General features: G+C 41.7%; 1 protein-coding gene across 9 annotated transcripts in view; it reads left to right on the top strand.

The window, feature by feature from the left end:
- The window catches only part of LOC102290413 (sodium bicarbonate cotransporter 3), a 64,465-nt gene that overhangs the window by 27,824 nt on the left and 15,515 nt on the right, over positions 1-21,126 (top strand). For 4 of the 9 annotated variants that reach the window (XM_014335279.2, XM_042222662.1, XM_042222661.1 and 1 more), the window contains exons 2-9: positions 9,231-9,312; positions 11,013-11,159; positions 12,575-12,713; positions 14,533-14,693; positions 14,874-15,062; positions 16,116-16,475; positions 19,922-20,037; positions 20,830-20,987. In XM_014335279.2, coding sequence (XP_014190765.1) covers positions 9,231-9,312; positions 11,013-11,159; positions 12,575-12,713; positions 14,533-14,693; positions 14,874-15,062; positions 16,116-16,475; positions 19,922-20,037; positions 20,830-20,987 — 1,352 coding nt within the window. The remainder of the gene's footprint in view (positions 1-9,230; positions 9,313-11,012; positions 11,160-12,574; positions 12,714-14,532; positions 14,694-14,873; positions 15,063-16,115; positions 16,476-19,921; positions 20,038-20,829; positions 20,988-21,126) is intronic. The other 5 variants (XM_042222659.1, XM_042222665.1, XM_042222660.1 and 2 more) reach the window with 4 other exon arrangements.

The following is a 21,126-nucleotide window of genomic DNA, read 5'->3' as shown; positions in this document are numbered from 1 at the left end:
ATCTTTAGGGTGCTGGTTATTTAGCCGATTAAAGCACACATCGTGTGTCTCAACTTTCAGTCTTTTACCCAAGCTAATATGCCATCTTTTTTTCCCCTTGATTAGGTTTAGGGATTAGAGATCTGATCTAGATTATCATATTGAAATTTGGACACATCGTCAGTAGTGGACCTTGGATTCATTGGGTGCTTTGACAATTATCACTAGACACTCTCAACCAAGGAGGCCCTGCCAGGGTTGATCAGGCCCCGGAGTGTGTCACTAGTTTATATTAAATTGTTATTTCTCTTCTTCTTTCTTCTGTTTAGTTTTGTATAGTTATTTTCTCCTATCTATTCACTGCAACTGAGAAATAATAGTTAGGCTCTATAAATACTAAAGAGGTAACTTCCTCAAAGGGATAGAAAAGGTGATAGAGAGAAGTAAGACAAAAAGACAAGATAGGAGAGAGGAGAGCCGGAAGGGGTGCGCCCAATCTGGCTTCCCACACCTCCCCGCCTGATCAGGAGGTACGCTCTACCCCCCCACTCCCTCCCAGAAAAGGGAACAAGAGCAGAGGGGAGAAGAGCTGAATTTTTTTTTTTTTTTCTCTCGCGGTTAGCTTACTGCCTTAGCTGCCCAAATGATGTCAGCCCTTTTTAGCCATAGCCAGTGACTGGTCCTCTCAGCAGTGTTAGCTAATTCTCTTATAGCCTGCCGTTGCGCCTGTCCTCTGATCCCAATCTCTCTTAGCAATGTTGCTGTTTTACTGGCAACAAAGCCCCTGCACCCCACTTCCACCGGGCGCACCTTGATCCTCCAGCCTCTGTCCTCTGCCTCAGCTGCCAAGTTGTCATACCGTAGCTTCTTACGCTCAAATGCTTCCTCAAATGGTACTGTCAGCTCAATGATGTATGCAAGTTTTTGGGCGCTAGACCAAAGGACGAGGTCTGGTCGCAGAGTAGTTGTTACAATCCCTGCTGGAAAATTTGCTTCTGATCCAAGTCCACTTGCATCTGCCAATCCCTGGCAACCTTCAGCAGGCCCAGGTCCGGGGTTGAGGGGCTTGCCCTCGACTTGTCTCCCTCCTGGACAAATGTTGATGAAAGCCAACGATCCTCTTGGTTCGTGAAAGGTTGAGCGTTGATGGATTTTCTTTTGCACTCAACTTTCTCTGCTACACACCTGAGGACCTGGTTGTGTCTCCATGTATATCTGCCCTGAGTAAGGCTAGTCGTACAACCAACCAAGATGTGCTTGAGTGTGGCTGGGACTGTACACAGGGGGCAGGATGGGTCCTTTCCAAACCACAGCTGCAGATTTATTGGGGAAGGTAGCACATCATATGTCACATTGATGACGAAAATTAGTCTAGACTCCATTCCCCAGATTTCCTCTTTTCCACACTCTCCCAATTCATCCAGCGGCCCTGCTTGGCTCTGGCATGTCTGGGTGTTTCCTCCTGTCGACGCACCTCCTTCACCATTTTTCGATGTTCAGTTGCCACCGAGGTGTTACTGCTCCAAGACCAAATCCTCTGCCCTGTTGGACATGACCCACCACGTCACGATGCCAGAGAGCAGATTTGGCCTGTAGCACAGATGAGGGTTGGGGTCCACTTCCTCCCCGTTGCTCGGGTGGGAGCAGTGCCTCTCACTATGGGGTCCTGGGAGTCTGTGAGTGCCAGTTGCCACGTATCATTAAGGTCTCTGTTATACTACCGTCCCAGGCTCTTTATGGGCTTCTCTAAGACTGTTGGAATTGGTTCTCCACCGATATAGAATTGCTCGGCTGTCAGTTTTCCTTTTATGATGCAGATGCTGCGAGATTTACTTGGCTTAAACTCCATTCCTGCCCATTCTATGTTTTCCTGGAGCTTCTGTAGCAATGGCCTAGTACATGGTTTTGTTGTTGTAATGATGGTCATGTCATCCATGTAGGCTCCAATGGGAGGAAGACAAAGGCCACTCTTGAGTCTTTCACCTCCCACTACCCACCGAGATTCCCGCATGATCAATTCCATTGCCATGATAAATCCCAGAGGGGAAATCGTGCAGCCTACCATAACTCCAATTCCCAGGTGCTGCCAGGCTGTGGTGGTGTTCTCAGCTGTCACACAAAACTGTAAATCCTGAAAGTAGGTCTTGACCAGTCCTGTGATATGGTTTGGTACGCTGAAATAGTTGAAAGTCATCCACAAGATCTTGTGCGGAACTGACCCAAAGGTGTTGGCAAGTTCTAAAAAGACCACATGAAGGTCTCTTTGTTCTTTCTTGGCAGTTTGAATCTGGTGCCAGATGATGCTGGCATGTTCCAGATATCCCGAGAAGCCCCGGATGCAAGCCTTCTGCACTAATGTGTCAATATACAGGGAGTGCAGAATTATTAGGCAAGTTGTATTTTTGAGGAATAATTTTATTATTGAACAACAACCATGTTCTCAATGAACCCAAGAAACTCATTAATATCAAAGCTGAATGTTTTTGGAAGTAGTTTTTAGTTTGTTTTTAGTTTTAGCTATTTTAGGGGGATATCTGTGTGTGCAGGTGACTATTACTGTGCATAATTATTAGGCAACTTAACAAAAAACAAATATATATCCATTTCAATTATTTATTTTTACCAGTGAAACCAATATAACATCTCCACATTCACAAATATACATTTCTGACATTCAAAAACAAAACAAAAACAAATCAGCGACCAATATAGCCACCTTTCTTTGCAAGGACACTCAAAAGCCTGCCATCCATGGATTCTGTCAGTGTTTTGATCTGTTCACCATCAACATTGCGTGCAGCAGCAACCACAGCCTCCCAGACACTGTTCAGAGAGGTGTACTGTTTTCCCTCCTTGTAAATCTCACATTTGATGATGGACCACAGGTTCTCAATGGGGTTCAGATCAGGTGAACAAGGTGGCCATGTCATTAGTTTTTCTTCTTTTATACCCTTTCTTGCCAGCCATGCTGTGGAGTACTTGGACGCGTGTGATGGAGCATTGTCCTGCATGAAAATCATGTTTTTCTTGAAGGATGCAGACTTCTTCCTGTACCACTGCTTGAAGAAGGTGTCTTCCAGAAACTGGCAGTAGGACTGGGAGTTGAGCTTGACTCCATCCTCAACCCGAAAAGGCCCCACAAGCTCATCTTTGATGATACCAGCCCAAACCAGTACTCCACCTCCACCTTGCTGGCGTCTGAGTCGGACTGGAGCTCTCTGCCCTTTACCAATCCAGCCACGGGCCCATCCATCTGGCCCATCAAGACTCACTCTCATTTCATCAGTCCATAAAACCTTAGAAAAATCAGTCTTGAGATATTTCTTGGCCCAGTCTTGACGTTTCAGCTTGTGTGTCTTGTTCAGTGGTGGTCGTCTTTCAGCCTTTCTTACCTTGGCCATGTCTCTGAGTATTGCACACCTTGTGCTTTTGGGCACTCCAGTGATGTTGCAGCTCTGAAATATGGCCAAACTGGTGGCAAGTGGCATCTTGGCAGCTGCACGCTTGACTTTTCTCAGTTCATGGGCAGTTATTTTGCGCCTTGGTTTTTCCACACGCTTCTTGCGACCCTGTTGACTATTTTGAATTTATGGCGATCGTGGCTCAAGAGTTGGGAGTTCGCCTTGTAATCGGAAGGTTGCCGGTTCGAGCCCCGGCTTGGACAGTCTCGGTCGTTGTGTCCTTGGGCAAGACACTTCACCCGTTGCCTACTGGTGGTGGTCAGAGGACCCGGTGGCGCCAGTGTCCGGCAGCCTCGCCTCTGTCAGTGCGCCCCAGGGTGGCTGTGGCTACAATGTAGCTTGCCATCACCAGTGTGTGAATGTGTGTGTGAATGGGTGGATGACTGGATATGTAAAGCGCTTTGGGGTCCTTAGGGACTAGTAAAGCGCTATATAAATACAGGCCATTTACCATTTACCATTCTTGCGACCCTGTTGACTATTTTGAATGAAACGCTTGATTGTTCGATGATCACGCTTCAGAAGCTTTGCAATTTTGAGACTGCTGCATCCCTCTGCAAGATATCTCACTATTTTTGACTTTTCTGAGCCTGTCAAGTCCTTCTTTTGACCCATTTTGCCAAAGGAAAGGACGTTGCCTAATAATTATGCACACCTGATATAGGGTGTTGATGTCATTAGACCACACCCCTTCTCATTACAGAGATGCACATCACCTAATATGCTTAGTTGGTAGTAGGCTTTCAAGCCTATACAGCTTTGAGTAAGACGACATGCATGAAGAGGATGATGTGGACAAAATACTCATTTGCCTAATAATTCTGCACTCCCTGTAGTTGTTTCTTTGTAGGAAAGTAGATAATCTTTGGGCCAAGACACTGAAGATCTTTCCCTCTAAGTTCTGCAGGCTGATCTGCAAAACTGGCTGATGGATGAGGAGTTCTTCTCCTTAGGGATCAGAATACCTCTTGCTTTTCGCCAAGCCTTTGGAATCACTCCTTTCTGCCACACTACCTTCATCAGCTTCCACAGGTATTTGAGAACTTGTGGGGTGTTTTTATTTAGCCTATATGAGATGCCATTAGGTCCTGGGGCTGATGCTGCTCTTGCCTGCTTCACTACCTTCTCCACTTTACTCCATGTAGGCGGTCTTATGTCCATTTGGTGTTCAGGTCCCTGGATAGGCGGCATATCACTTGGAATGGTAACTGGCTCATGCCTCCAATCCTCAGAGTAAGTTTTCCTCAGATGATCTTCCAGGTCTTTTATGGGCATTTTGAGGCACCCGCTCTTCTCTTCGACAAAAAGGCCCTTAACAAAGTTGTATGGGTGTGAGGTGTTCTGCTCTTCGCAGCTTAGTGAGTTGTTGCCTTATTTCCTCCTGCAGGGCAGTGAGTTCCTCCCTTTCTGTCTCATAGGCCCTCCTCCATTGTTTCCTCAGTTGTCTTCTCTCTTTCACTAATCTGTCAATTTCCTACTGTCTCCTGGACTTTACCTGGTTTAAAGGGCCTTTCTGCTGTCTCTGAGTCTTGTTCTTTACCCCAAATCGCTCGGCCCCATAGCTGTAGATGATGGTTCCCAGGTTCTCCAACTTCCTTTAAACTGGACCCATTTGTTCGTCTAGTATAAGAGCCAGTTCCGAGTCAATGGTTTCCCACTTTCTTTTCTCACTGGATCTGGGCCACATAATCTGATCTTTCCTACCTTCCATCTTCCTTTCCCTTGCTGGCAGTGCTTGGCTAGACTCAGTGTTCAAAGATTCTGTTGGCTGCTTCTGGATGAGCTCTGGGCTGGAACATGGTGTTGATTGTGGCTGGCTTACATCTGTACACAAATGTGTTGCTAGCTGTTGGTGGCTAAACTCTAAGCTAGGGGCTGATATTAAATGGCCGGGCCCTGTGCTAGAATCTAATATTGGGTGTGGCTGGCTAAGCTCAAGTTTGGGAACTGCTACTGGCTGGATTTGACTGAGTTCCAATCAGGAGACTATTGGGGGGGTCTGTATGACAATGAACTTCGAACGGGGTGCTGATACCCTAAGGATTGTGGGGATTTTCCTGCCTCTGGACTTCAATTTGACTTACTTCTTAAAACGTATGTGTCAATGCAAGACCACTTTCTCAGCTCGCTGCGTTACTTCTTCCTACCTTGGTGGATTTTAAGGCCCATGTCAGTTGTTAGTTTTGACCAGTCACAAATGTAGTTCTGCAGAATTCTTTCCTTTGATGGTCCATTATTTGCAATGCTGGCTGATCATTGGTTACGTTCCATGGTTCATTGCCATTAAATCCATACGGAAAGGGTATCTTTTCCTTTGAGATTTCTGTAGCAATATTGGGTGTACCCAAGTATGCTAAAAAGCGCTGGGTCCTGCTGGTATGAGGTGCTAACCCACACCAGCCCCATTAGGGTCTATTCCCTCCTGTCAGCAGTCTTTCCAGTCTGTCATCTGGTCTTTCCCTGATTGTTAGCTGCTCTTTCGCAGCGGTCACTGGATCACCCCAGAGTTCTGATTCAGTAAAAGGACTAGATGTTACAGTATGGGACAATAACAATATGGGAGAATTGGATATGGCTACTCTCTAGTGTCCATACCTGTAACAAATGATATCCGCAGACAAGATAATACTGATAAGAAAAATAATGCTTGGAGGATCATTGTCTTTGCTCCTGGCTGATCAGATATTTGCAACACCTTAGTTTGGTTGGTTGCCATGGTAAAGAATATCAAAGTGCCTCACCCACGGCTCCCAGTTGGGGGTTTTCTGCACCTGGCAAAAAAACAGTTAGCTGTCCAATTTCTCCAAGAGGTATTGGGTACATATATTTAGCCTGCTTTTTGCTATCCAAAATCAGCCTTCCATTTAATATCACAATGAATTATAGATGCAACTTGTCTAGGCCAGCTAGCATTAGCTAATCTCCTTAGCTGTACTTTTTCCTCCAAATAGTCACATCTGAATAAAACAAACAAATATAAAAACAGGATGTCAACAACTAAATGCCAAACTTCCGTCTTGGATGTGTGGCACCCACTTAGTTATATTTCTTGGCACTTTTTGATCACGAATGACAAGGAGAAACCCGTTCCAGTTTAGTCACTGTTGGTCACTTTTACTGAACCTTCATGCTGTGCTGTTTGGAAAGAACAGCAGTTACTAGAGAGACACAGATTAATTTCTTGCTGTGCTTCTCCCTACGCTGAATCATTACTGCTCCCCATCAAGGCACTGCCAGAGAGCAGTGTGCTTCATTATCATATAAATTCACCAACAACTGAGAAACACGCAAGCTCCCAAACTTATAAGTGCTCACACAAGCTCAGTCACAGATGGCATCATTCATTGTAGGTGGAAATGTGTGTCGATATCTGAATGTCATTAAAGACGCATTCATACAAGTAGGCCAATAACGGACGAGGGAGAGCAGAAGAGTATGTGCTTTCCATCAAAATGAAAGAAACTAAGTGTGAATAGCAGAGATGACTGGGATGCTGTGGCACACAAGGCCGTGATATCATTCAGGTGTCGTGTATCTTTCCAGCATATGTCTAGCATCACCTTTTGTTTCCACTCACTCCTGCATGGCAGCTGTGCCTCTCTGTGATTGGCTGAAGGGGTTGACGGGCTCCTCCAATTGGGAATTGTATTGCGTCAAAGTGTTTGTCCTTAAGGCATGAGAGCAGATGATTTGTATTTGTTGAAATGTTTTCTTGTTATGCGTGACTTACATAAGATACTGAAGGTCACATATTTGTGAAGTCGCAGAAAAATAATTATATTACAAATATAATAAGGAATTAGATTAACTTAAGATTTTTGGTTGATATAGTCTTCATCCTTTTCTCAACCTTATTTGTATAAAAAACCTGAAAGAAAATATATTATCCTAGCTACAAGGATTGGTTTATCTCAGACCTAATACTGGGTATCTCTGTTTTGTATCAGCCTGACAGTCAGAGCTAGGATTAGCTTACTCTTTGAGTCTATATGCATGTCTGGCTAAAAAAAAAAAGCTGTTCCTTCCTGATCACGATACCTTTTTATAGTTAATGTTAGTTTTGTCAAAAGTGAAACTGATTGAAAGCGTTTGAAACTGTTTCAATATTTGCTTTACGTAGCGTCAAACCACTGACAGAAGCTGCTCTTTCTTACTTTCACCTCTCACTCAGTGAGTTGACACATACAACAGTACTCAGGAACCTGTGCCACATTGTGATGTTGAAGTCTTTTTATATCTATTGTTAAATTTAAATCAGCTATTTAATAGCCTTAAATGTAATATTTATGTAATGTTTTATGTAAAATGTAATATTTTCCTGTTATGACGGGACAACCCCATCTTCTGTTGATTTTCTCCCTTGTAAATAAGCTGAACTTATTGAAATTGTCGGAGGTGCCCCCTTCACAAATGCAGTGTCTCAGAGGTGTAATGGTTAAAGTAAATTGATCTGCCTAGTTTGATTTGCCGAATAGATTCACAGTGACACTGGGGATTTGATTTGAGAATCAATTGGCAAATTGGCTTTCCCCCCCCCCCCCCCCCCCCCCCACCCCCCCCCCCCCCCCCTATTGTTGTGGTTGTTGCCTCAGTACAACGTGTGTCACCTGGTATTTTCCAGTGTTAGACACACCCAGACTTTTTCCAGCAAAGCATCTCTCAAGTCTGTTGTTTTTGTCTATTTAGGTGTGAATTTGTCTCGTTACACCTGTGCACTTGCGAGAGCATTTCACATTTTTTGAGGTGCGGTTTGGTTTAAAGTTAGTGTAAAGATTGGGCCGCCTTCACGTTGAAGGTTCAGGTTATGCCTATACTGGTAAATGATTAATGCTCTGGGCGATCAATGGGGCAGTTGTGTCCTCACCAGTATAGCACATGTGTGATAATGTGTGCTGCTGTGCTGTAATACTGATTTTATGGGTGCTATTATTTGATAAAGAAATGTTAATGATATGTGGCTTTGTTTTTATGTGTCCTGACAGCTTTATGTCCTCACTGTTGCAAACTCCTTATCTCTAGATGTGTCCATGCTAGTGATATCAAGCTAATTATGTTCACTAAGGTCATGTTCTCTCTCTCTCTTTTTTTTTTTTTAAATGACTCCAGCCAGCCTCTTGATGTTGCTGTGAAACATAACCTTAATTGCATGGACTACAACAATTAATATATTGTACAATACAGACTAATTAGTTTGAGGTAAATGGCACATAGATAATAAAACAGCAAGTGATACCGTCCTGCATTATACAGTGGACAGGGTTGTTAAAGACTTGGTCTAAATTTAACCTGTTTGACTATGTTATTTCATTGAGGGAAAATAAGATGTGTTATCTGTCTACTGCTCATTAAGTGCCCTTAATTGCACTTTTGTGCAGATCATTGGCAAAGTTGATTCTCTTGACTGCCATGTTAAGTGGTCTGGAAATGAGCTATTAGCTGTGTGTAAAACCAAAAAGCTTGTTGTACTTATGAGCTTAAATGCAAAGCTGCAGCATTATTGACTATGGGGTGTATATATACAAATCCAAAAACAACTTGTTCACCCACCTCACAGGTGATTTTCTGACATTGTTATTTCTGCTTTAAACCCCTGCAGAGTGATCAAGGTGTCCCTTGATCATCTATCAAAGCATAAAAGCTTTTAGGGTCCAGTTTTCTAAAAAAATCATAAAAAAATGGGAAAATAAAACACAAAAAATGCATAACTAATGTGAAAATACACATTTTTCTTATGCAAACCATCAATCCTTCTCTTTTAGCTTCTTACCTATTCTTTTTTTTTTTTGTCAGGGTCTAGATGAGGAGGCGATTGTTGACCACGGAAAGACGAGCTTCGCCACTCTCTCAAACCATGAGAAAGACGATTTTGAAAGTAAGTTTAAAACTGCCAGACCACAAGTATTTTTCTTGCAACTATTGATATTTCTTGTGCTTTACTGTGTAATGGAAATGTAGGATTAAGCCAGCACTCATCAGGTGGAAACACTTTCAAGATTCAAGTAAAAGCATCTTTCTTCAAGTGGATCCATAACTATAACTTCCTCTCAGTATTATCTCAGTTTTAAGGCACTGCTGGAGCCCTCTGCTTTCTGTCCAGCTAAGCTGTCCATTTTTTTTTCTTCTCTTCATGCTCTTTCATCTCCTGCGCCTTTTTTCTGTTGTCTTTGCTCTCGGTGTTTGTCTCCATCTGTTAGACTTGTGCTTGTGTCCCCTACGCTCAATCCTTTTCTCTTGATTTTAATCCTCCTCCCATTCAGATCAAAGAACGATGACTCATCTACAAAGAAAAGGGTATTGGTAGCAAATGCAGGGTGAAAATGGGGTGCTGTCTTTTTGCAATATGGCTCCTTTGTTGCAGTAACAATAATGAAGAGAAGATCAAACTGGTGTGGGGTGTCACGTTTATGGTTTTCCTCCATATTATTTTTTTTATTTGAAGCTCTCAAAAGAATAGGAAAGAAATTAATTGCCTTTTTTCTTGAATGTGTGTGTCCCTGGAAATATGATACTGCTTTCACAGTGTAAACCTTTTTCAACATAGTTTAGTGTTTTTTAATATTAGTGTTTCATTCCACTTTAAAGCCCTATATAAGCTCGGCAACTTGCAGATGTGAAGCAGGAGCCTGATAGGAGCGTAGAGCTTTAAAAGCCAACAAGAAAATCACTCCTTTTGCTATGTTTTTAAAGCTTGGCAGCTAAATTTTTAATTAACTCTAGCCTGTACATTTTATTGTAACTGATGGTTGGTGTAAAGTGCATTATTGTAGTGAAGTCTGAAATGAGAGCATGGATGACCTTTTCAAGTGAGAACTTGAATGGTAGATCTGCTCCACAATCTAATTATTTTTTTCTATAAGTTAAAAATTTAAGCTACCGATATGCAGGAAATGACTATAGCATTTCCACTCTGCACAGTTGCAGTGTCGGGATTGTCCACGAAAAAATGCACAAAATAATGTTGCTGCACATGTGGTTTGTGAGCTGTATGCTGTCGTTATACCCGAGGAGTTGTACCTCGAATCTGTCAGGTTTGCTAGATATAGAACTGTTACTTCTTTATCTGAAGAGGAAAAAAAAGTGCAAATTTTATGTAGATCCATTATAACAAGATGTATAGCAGTTGTGGTCATTTAAACTTGAGCCAGGATTTGTTGATTTAAAAATCATATCCTCATATATTGAACAATATTTTCTTTCCTTTCAGATACACAAAATAGAAACAGATTTCTATAATATTTGTTATGTGTAGTTATTTATTCACTCATTTATGTTCTGCTTGACTCTGGATCTGCTGGTTTTTGTGTTTGTGGCTTCCAAACAGGTGTGTTGGGAACAGGTAAGTTGCACCGTGTCCTCTGGCAGACAAATGATTATGTTAACATGCATAAGGAGGTTGAATGGCGTTTCTCCCCTCCTTTTATTTCCTACACAAGCAGACAATAATTAATAAAATTTCAATGAATCTCTTTTTTCACATCCAATTATTGGTGCTGGTAAAGTGTTTGCAGATTAGAAGCTGTGTCACAGTGTAATACAGTGTGTCAATAGATATTGCATCTTTACTTTTCCTAGGCCACAGAGCAGTGTACGTGGGTGTCCATGTTCCTCTTGGGAGGGAGAGTAAGCGGAGGCATCGCCACAGAGGACACAAGCAAAGAAAGAAGAAGAATAGAGATTCCGAGGAGGGGAAAGAAGATGGCAGGGATTCTCCTACTTATGGTTGGCGACTATTTTGAACTTAATTGCAATTTCATCCATATCACATGCCATTTTTTTTTTTACTTTTCTTTCTCTAGTCTGCTCTGTTTTCTTATATCCCATCCCACAGTATTGTAGCTCGCAGCTAGTGTGTACCTTTGAACCTTACCTTATCTATTACCGCACACTAATGGGCTTCCTTCACATATTAAATAGAATCTCCTATAATCTAGAATAGGTAGAATCTTTTAATATAATGAATGAAAAACTCCACATAAAATCTTTAAGTAAAGCATCCACAAAAAGCTTAAGTTAAAAAAAAATGTAGCCACTGTGGGCAATTAGATAATTACTTTTGTTTAACCCTCTGATTTTCTCCATACGTCAAACAGTGCAGCTCTAAAAGGCATTAAAGGCCGCTGTGAACGGCCTCTGACAGACTGAAGGCTCCGGCATTTTAAGTGATGTGCGTACGCATTTGTGATTGAAGTTGCTGCGTCATTCCAGCTGTAAGACTCGTAAGCAACCAAGCAGTACTTTGAACTCAATGAAAGACTGAATCGAGCCTTGTAACAGTGCATCTAACAAAAGATACTTTTATTTTTAAAGCACGGTTTTATCATTTAAAGTGTCAATATTCTGAGGTAGACTTTTTGGGATAGGACTAAAAATGTGTTTTATAAAAACAGTTTATCACAGTGATACAGAGATGACAAACTAAAACACTTCAGTGTGTTCGGGATGTTTATAAAAATGTTTCAGTATCTGCTTTTGCTCCAGAAAATAAATGTTTTTCAGTTGGAAATCAAGTGTTAATATTGAGTGCGTAATAGACACCAAATCACCACACAATGTACCCTTGTGTTAACAGAAAGTAACTCACCCGTTTTCACTTCCAACTATTTAATTTCTGCCTCCCTGTGGAGTTTAGTCTTCTAATCTACTTTATCTATTTCTTTCTTCTCTGTGGTTTCAGATATCCTAATACTGTATCTCTAAATTCAATCAGACATGAAAAGGAAGTTGCTAAAGCGTCCGAGTTTTATTATTCTCTTTAGCACACTTCTTGGTATTCTTCCTCAAAGAAAAGCAATTACATAGATGGTTGTCGTGACCAGCTACACATAGACGCAATCCATCCGGCTTTATAATTGTAGATTTAATCTCTGCTTTCACAGAGCATTTTCCCACATCATCCTTTAGAGTTGAAATAAACATTTCAGAATAAGACATCTGCCCTGTGCAATTTTCTTGTGAAGTAAGAAAAGTTGTTTACATTGGGCCACTAACCAAAATGCTCTGAGTTTATACTTTATTTTGGAAACTTCTGTCTTCCCTGCATTTCCTGACAGTTTGTTCAGTTTCTTTAATTTTATTGTTATTGTTATAATTATTGCAAAAATGAACCTTGGCCTTTTGTTCCACTCTCTGTTTAGACACGCCATCCCAGAGGGTACAGTTCATCTTGGGTACAGAGGATGATGACCTGGAGCACGTCCCTCACGACCTCTTCACCGAAATGGATGAGCTGTCCTTTAGAGATGGCACTGCCACTGAGTGGAGAGAGACTGCCAGGTTAGGAGGCAGATGAAAGTGTGAACAGCATAACGACCATATGAAGTTTAAAAAAAAACAAAACAGAAGCCCACAGCACAGATCTATTGGCTTTTTAAAGAAAAAAGAAAACCATTAGTTTTCAGTTAGATTTAAAAGGGAAGGTGTTACCTAAGGTCTTTTTGACAAATAATCACAGCTATCAGCTTAAGTGGCTTATTTCTCAGTAAAAATCATTGTGAACTTTAGAATTTTTCTACTGTGAAGTACTTTAAATGACAATTGAATAATTCCATAATGCCTTCACAGCATTTTTAATGCCCCCAGAATCTGCAACAATCCTGAAACATTTCTTTCATTGAACAATCTCAATTTTAATTTGATATTAAAAGAAAACTAAACTAATATCATACATAAACATTTCCAGGGTTGTTTGCTGTGGTTTGAAATAAACTTGGCAAAAAAAAGTAAATAAATTTGGTCGATGATTCCTTTGTTGTTACAATGCTTCTTGGCAACCGCCTGTTTGTTATAAACGGTCCCATATTTTTAAGGAAAATGTATTTATTGGTTGAGCCGCAGAGTTGAGTATGTGGATTGTGCCCATGAAAAACTTGCCGAATCTTCTCTGCCAATGCCAAACGCCCTATTCTACTTTTTGTCTGGATTATTTATTGGATTGAATGATTGACGTCTGAAGAAACAAGACATATTGGCAATTTAACAATTCATTGAACAAACAGGGGCCTCAGTAGCACGTGGAAGAACCATACACTGCCACAATAGCCTGACATCTCCTCATGCTGGTCACCAGCTTAGTCACACACTGCTGTGGGATGGCATTACATTCTTTAACCAGCATTTGTCGCAAGTCAGTGTGGTTGTCCTGGTCAGAGAATAAACTGTTTGGCATTTGGCAAGTTTCTTATGTGTGCAACCCACATACCCAACTCTCAACCTAGATTGTCAGTTGAGCAGATTTATTGACAAAAAGCATTTTTACAACAACGAAATAATCAGCCAAATACAAACTTTTGTGCTAAGTTTACTAATGACGACCTAGCTTCCCTGGCATCTCAAAGACTGACATAATTTGAACTGAAACTTAATTTGCAGTGCTTTAGAAAAAAAATGCATCTTGGCTGACAAGTTGCTGCTCTAAGTGGAGGAGTTTAAGTAGCTTGGGCTCCTGTTCATAAGCGAAGGGAGAAGAGAGTGGGAGATTCGAAGACAGATTGGGCCTGTGGCAGTAATCCTGATGCTGCATTGGTTCATTGTTGTAAGGAAAGGGATCAGAAGAAAGGCAAAGCTCTTGATAGTGACCAAAAGAATGATATCAGTGATACAAGCAGTGGAAATGAGCTATCTCTGAAGGGTGGCTGGCCTCTCTCTTAGAGATGGGGTAAGGAGTTCAGTCATCTGAGAGAGACTCAGAGTATACCCATTAACCCTCCACATTGAAAGGAGCCAATGAGGTGGCTAGGGCATCTGACGAGGATGCCTCCTGGGCACCTCGTGGGTGAGGTGTTTTCCAGGACACACTGGAAAGACTACATCTCTTGGTTGGCCTGGGAACGTCTACCCCTGTATAAGCTGGAGGAGGTGGCTGGGAAGAGGGAGGTGTGGGCATCCTTGCCTCAGGCTGCTCCCCCCCAAACCTGCTCCTGATAAGCAGAAGAAAATGGATGGATGGATGGATGGATGGATGGATGGATGGATAGCGTCTTGGCTTTGCAAGCCAGCACAGACTCTTACTGAATTGCAATACAGCTTGTATGTGGGTACAAATAAAACATTATCGTCTTTCTGTACATGTCTGTTTTTTGGTGCTTACCTACAGATGGCTGAAGTTTGAAGAGGATGTGGAAGATGGTGGTGAGAGGTGGAGTAAGCCTTACGTGGCCACATTGTCCTTACACAGCTTATTTGAACTGCGTAGCTGCATACTTAACGGCACAGTTTTGCTGGATATGAGGGCCAGTAGTATCGAGGAAATCGCAGGTAAATTTACAATAGAGGACTTTTACATATCACTGTTATATTTTTTTAGGTAGCATTGCGATTACTATGAAATGCATTGAATTTATTACAATAATAATTACATGTTTAATGGTCTATATATAACCTTCTTTGTGTGTTCTTGTGTGTTTGTGTTTTTGCCGCTGCTACTGTGTGACTCAGACATGGTGATAGACAGCATGGTGGCGTCAGGGCAGCTGAAGGAGGATTTGCGTGACAAGGTGCGGGAAGCAATGCTGAAGAAACACCATCATCAGAATGAGAGAAAGCTCAGCAATCGCATCCCACTTGTGCGCTCCATTGCTGACATAGGCAAGAAACATTCTGACCCACTCTTGCTTGAAAAGAACGGTGAGATCCTACGGCGCACTCACATTTCTTTTTCTCCGATGTTTTCCACCACTGGGGAACTGTTCTTAAAAATCCACTGTTCAAATCCCTCAAAGCCAGCGTAGAAGGTGGATGGTTTAAAGTGAGTAAAATTGTTGAAGCACTCAGTCCCCTTAGTGAAAAAGAAATTTGAGTGCTAATTTATGTGCTAACCCGTATGGCTGGCCTGGCTTTGGGGTTTGAATTAATTGTTTTCACTCCTCAGGGTGTGACATTCAGGAAATAACGCTTTACCTGCAACTGGAGGCAGCATTGTGTGCATCTTTTGTTTTTTGACTAGGCATGGCCACAGTGGTGTTGCACATTTTAGGATCTTGGGTTAGATGCCTGAGGTTTTAACAATGAATGAAATATCCCATTCTCCACTTCTCTGCCTGTGGTTTTTGTTGGGCTTGCATTTTCACATCATTAAAACTGAAATGCAAATGTGAGAGGTCAGAATTCTCTCACGTTGTAGGTTTGTGATGGTAACAGCTGCAGTCTGAAATATGTATGTTTATATGAATGTGTTGTGTAGGACTTATGAGTGGTCTGTGTGTGACAGAGCACATTTCCTCGCAGTGCACCAACATCGCGCTAACTCATCCTCGCCTGCATGCAAGCCTCTCTGAACTCGGAGCTTTGCCTCACTCATAGTGTGTGACCGGCTTATTTGGAGTGGAGTATAACACGTTGTTTGTCCCTTGTAGAGCCTCCCACATGCCTCACTGAATCATTCTTGGCTTCTTCTGCACACAGCCATGCTTTTAGCTCACGTTTATGCAAGCACGAATCTCTAACTACACCTCTGTCACCCTATTGCTGCCCACTCTTTCTTGCTGTCTCCTTCAGATACCATTTCTGTGATGTACTGCAACTTCACATGTTTTTCTTCTGTTCCGTTCCTTATTCCTTGTCCCACCCCATCCCTCCCTCAATCCCCTCTTTCCCCTATTTGCTTTCCCTCTCCTCCTCCCCCCCTCCCTTATTTCTTTTTTTTTTTTTTTTTTTTTTTGCCATTGTCTCCTCTGTTAGGAGAGGGCCTGTCCTCTTCACGTCTTTCTCTCCACAAGCCAGGGACAGCATCCTCTGTATCCAACCTGTCCCAGAGACGAGAGTCCAGAGTCTCCGTTCTGCTCAACCACCTGCTGCCCTCTTCTTCTTCCAACACTGGGCTTTTCCCAGGTCCTTCTCCCTTTACCACCCCTCAGGCTTTACGCCGTTCTCAGAGCCCATCACACAGACAGGGCGTAGTCCTCGGCCCACAAGGCATCCCTGAGGTTGTGGTATCTCCTCCAGAGGATGAGGACCCACCAGAAGAAGAGGCGGTATCACCACAGCTCAGCCGGCGAGCATCCTCAGCATCCCAGAGCGTTGAGCTGCTGCCCTTAGAAGGCAAATATCTGTGTAGCCTGCCAGTGTGAGTCACAGCTTGAACAGAGAACACTAGCACTAGCATGAAAGCTCTGCTCACTGTTAACTTCCAACCTTGCGTCCATCTCATAATTAATCCACAGCAAGGCTCACTCACTGAATACTGTGTATATATATCAATAAACGTTTTGACATTACTCACTGATGAAACCTCTGCTTGTTTCCCTTCTGTTCATCTCTTCCACCAGCCTGTTCCTTTCTGCTATCTCTCATCCCTGTTTTGCCCCTTAAACTTTGCTCCACACATTTTCTAAGCATCTACGCCTTGCTTAGCTGAGTCCATCTTCACACCTTCCCCTTGTTGTGTTTGCATAGCTACCCCCAAAATCTTGTGCCGATACTTCATCATCTGTCTTTTCATGTTTTTGTTTACACATTCTGCTCACCATGACTCACATTTATTAGTTGAAAAACTTGTTTGAAGGGGTTTTGTTATTGGGTTTATTTCACCTTATTAATGAGCAGTTTGTCAGCCCAATAGGTCATTCAGTCCATCTTCGTTTTCTGCAGTTCAGAGTTGCACAGCATTAATTACGTAGGCTAGATATGTTTAAAAAAAAAAATCCAAATGTATTAACAGGGAAAGTGTAACTCTTATCACCAGTGTCACATAAATCTTTTGATAGTGTGTTCTGTATGATTTCTGTGGAGGTACAGCTGAAAAATGCTGCCTAGTTTTTGTAACCCACTTTAGCCATTCTTGGTGTGGGCATTGTTAACTGGAGCTGCTGGCCTTTATTTTTTGTGCTGTCCTGCTGTTGTCAGTGACTCACAGCACTGTATAAAGAATACATTCCCATCAATTAATTAGGATATATTGGGGACTTTTGCATAGTTAGAGCAGCACTTATTGATTGTTGTTTGATGCAAATCTTGCAGAAGCCTTGGGACATTTCTTTTGCTTTTGCAGTGGTGTTTTGGAACTAACAAAACTAGCAATACATCCTAAATCCTTTTAGCTATGAGCATTTGCCCTCAGGCGACTGCTCCTTTGATTTCACTGAAATGTCATTCAACTTGTGCTTTTCCCATTGCATCATTTGGCACCCATTCTCATCATTTGGCATCAGTTCCAAAGATAAACGTTCTTTTACCCGTCTAAGAGTGTAGAGAGAGCAATGTGTGCCAGCAGCATGGCCAAAAATAAGCCTGTGATTAGAGCTGGTGTGTTGGTACTGTATGTACCATCACACTGGCACCTACTGTGACTTTTTGTTCTTCCCGAACCAAGCGGTTTTAATTTATTATTAGACTCTGTGTGCATGTGTGTACGTACGTCTGTGTTTGTTTCATTCTGGGAATGGCTCCATTTCAAAGTATGGGCTGTTAGAATCCGCATTCAGTTGATGGGAGCTGAATCTGAAAGGTTAGGGAGGTCTTATTATAGCTGACAAGCTTCTGTAATTGTACCCCCTCCTGGGGAAATACATAGAATTAAGAGCAGGCTTCAGAGGAGGCTTTCAGGCCTTTCCACTTTCAAATCATTAAATTTAATAATGTCATCTGGTGTTGGCTGGAGGTTGTAGAAACTGTACCGTTGAGCTAAATGGCTAATACTCTAACAGCTGTATAAGTGTATATGCCATGTCTGGAGGCTATTTGAAGTCTAGCTTACATGTTACAAATACATAGAGTGAAGGTATTGTAGATATTGAGTTGACAAGAGGCTATTTATGTGTAAATGTCATGCACCCATTGAGTGTGCTCGTGTCATGTGTAAAATACCTTTACACGGGCCATTCAGGGACTCACTGCACTCCACTTGTTACACGTTAAAAGAGAGAGTTGTTGTTATTATTAGAGTAGTTGCATTTAAAACTCCTTCATGCATATAATAAATTATATTATTTTAGATCTGTACATGTATTCCTACAGGTGCTATAAATGTACCCTCTAATCTTCTTTTTGTCTTTTATTGGAATTTCCGCCAGTCGGTAATTTCAGACATCTGTGCTACTTTTTTGCATATGAATGAGGTAGTGCTGTGACACCACTGTTTAAAAGGCTGGTGTGGTGGAGCATTCCAGGGCTTAGCCTTCCTGAATGAGGTGTGCTGGCAGACACAACCTAAACTAATCCCTCCCATATTTCAAGAGGCTTTGTCAGGTATGTGAGCAATCGCATTTCTGTTCAGCAGTCCCAGCTACCCAGCATTCACTGGGGTTACTCCAGGGTACAGTTCAAGGGTATGAATCAGTGGCCAGAAATCACTGGCAGAAATGATACGTTTTCACTTTGACTTGTGGTGTATTTCGTTTTTTTATGTTTGCTTAATTATTTCTTGATGACTTTTATTTTTTTGTGGAAGTGGAAATGAAGAAAAACCTGGTAAAAGAATTTCAGAGGACAGTATGCATATGTAGTCCTTCGCTTTATATGCAGTGCTCCCTCATTTCATCTCCCTCTCTCATCTCGCATAAAGTGCTAGCGGTTCCTGTATCTGGTATGGCTCAGATCGCATAAAGTGTGCAACCAGTCGTCCACAGAAATGACAGTTTTAACATTTGATCTGCCAGGACATCAGTCACTTCCATTCACCTTTAGAGCAAAGCCGACATGAATTCAAGCCAAGCAGGAGTAACTTCAGTGCCAGAGCATGAGCTCAACAGACTGGGAGCATTCAGGAATACTGTAGTGTCAAATATCATCTTCCCTCTGAAGAGCTGTCCCATCGTTGCTGCTCTGTATATGTGATACAGAGCAGCAACGATGTGACAGTGGATTTCGTGGAATGATTTCTTCCACGAAATCCACTAAATGTGTTAGTGGATTTCGTGGAAGAAATCATTTCACTTGACAGAAAAATAACATAATAAAATAGATTCAACTAATCTTTAATCAGCTCTGGCATATGTTTTTTTAATTTAAACAGTTTAAATGAATGCGCATGTAATATAAACTTTTTCATTTGGCGCAGTATGTTGGAGCCAAAAAACTGCAGAACTGATCTGGTTGAACATTTAAAGCAAATTTCCTTAGGCCACTTAGCTAAGAGCACATACAGTGTTTAATTTTCCCTTTAAAACTCAATATAGAAATATGAAGTTGAAACACTTATTTAAACTGTAATACTAAATTTGTTTAAAAAAAGTGTGATTCGCTTTGTATCAGGTTTGTTTGCATAGAGTGATTAAATTCCACAATTGCCTCACTTTTGTTGAGCCCATGCTGTAAAGTAGAAGTACGCATATCATTATATAATCTTCTTCATAATTAGACAGGCAAATTAATGGCACTTACTTTAATTATTAAAAGTTGTTATTATCATTATTAATCTTATTACTAATCACATGACAGATAGCGTTCATGGCAGACCTCACAGCTGGTCTCCTGCCGTCATTTCCTGCCTTGTACTTACACGTTTTCTACCGCCGCTTTGTCTTTTTCTCTCCTCTTTTGCATCCCAGGACCACTGGTGTCTCAGAACTCCGTCCCAAACAATCTGGATAGCAACAAGGCAATGGATAGGCGGCCATCCAAAGTAGGGGTCAGTAGAGAAAGCAGCAGTGTCGACTTCAGCAAGGTAACCTATCCCCAGTACTGAGCACAGAAACAGTCCGTGGTGGAGGGACCCATGACTGAGCCATCAGTGTTTTGTTTTTGTTTTTTTTTGTTTTTTTTGTTTTTTCTTCAGTTTCTGGATGTTCAGTCATTTCGATGGCCTCCATTGAAAACAGCCTCTATGAGCGCCAGCATCACATACCTGTCAGCCTTTTTCTTCTGGGCTCAGTAAAAGGCATTAATCATTGCTCCTCCTGTAATGGATGCAGAATAAGCATCAAAGTAAAAGTTACATAACTGTTTAGTTTTGGAAATCCGTAGCATGGCTCCCATTCATCCTACCATTTTCTAGGTCTGCATCCATTAAGTAAAATGGCAGGTTGCCATAAGCACTTGTCAATATGAAAGCATCCATAACTGCCAAAAAATAAGGTGCTGTGTTTGCATGAGTCACAGGAGATGAAGGCACAGACCCTTTTACACAGAGAGGAACAAAATGTTGCCATGCTCGGGTCTATTTTTATTTAGCGTAGCTGTAAAAGCCATTTATCTGAGGAACATAATAAGAAATGGATAAAATCAATGGACAATCTTTGCTCAGTACTATGTAGTTCTATAGGCTGCTCTCAAATCCCCTTATAATTCATTTATTATCATAGCATCCAACTGACCTGCTGCCATTCCTTTCATTTCCATATCTTCATCTCTTTTCACATGTGTGTACTTCCACTGGCTCGAAGTCTATTATACCTTTTTTAAGCTCTTTCTTCTGTGTAGATCTGTATGTATGATTTTACTATTTCACTGACTTTAGGTGGACATGAATTTCATGAAAAAGATTCCCCCGGGTGCTGAGGCTTCCAATGTGCTAGTGGGAGAAGTGGACTTCCTGGAGAAGCCCATAATTGCATTTGTTCGACTGTCACCTGCAGTCCTTATCACAGGCCTTACTGAGGTGCCTGTGCCCACAAGGTAAGTTATTAAGAATTGTATCACATAAGGTCTTTTCTTTGCCTAAAGTTTTGTCATTAAAAAAACACACCAAATATGACAAGTTAGTTGTTTTTTTTGTTTTTTTAAAGCAGACTTTTAAAATAATTTGTTAATGCTG

Source organism: Haplochromis burtoni, unplaced genomic scaffold (genome assembly GCF_018398535.1).
Source record: "Haplochromis burtoni strain Fernald_Lab_line unplaced genomic scaffold, NCSU_Asbu1 Contig_90, whole genome shotgun sequence".
Lineage (NCBI taxonomy): Eukaryota > Metazoa > Chordata > Actinopteri > Cichliformes > Cichlidae > Haplochromis > Haplochromis burtoni.
Note: the sequence above shows the minus strand (reverse complement) of the source record. Positions and strands in the feature narration are given on the sequence as shown.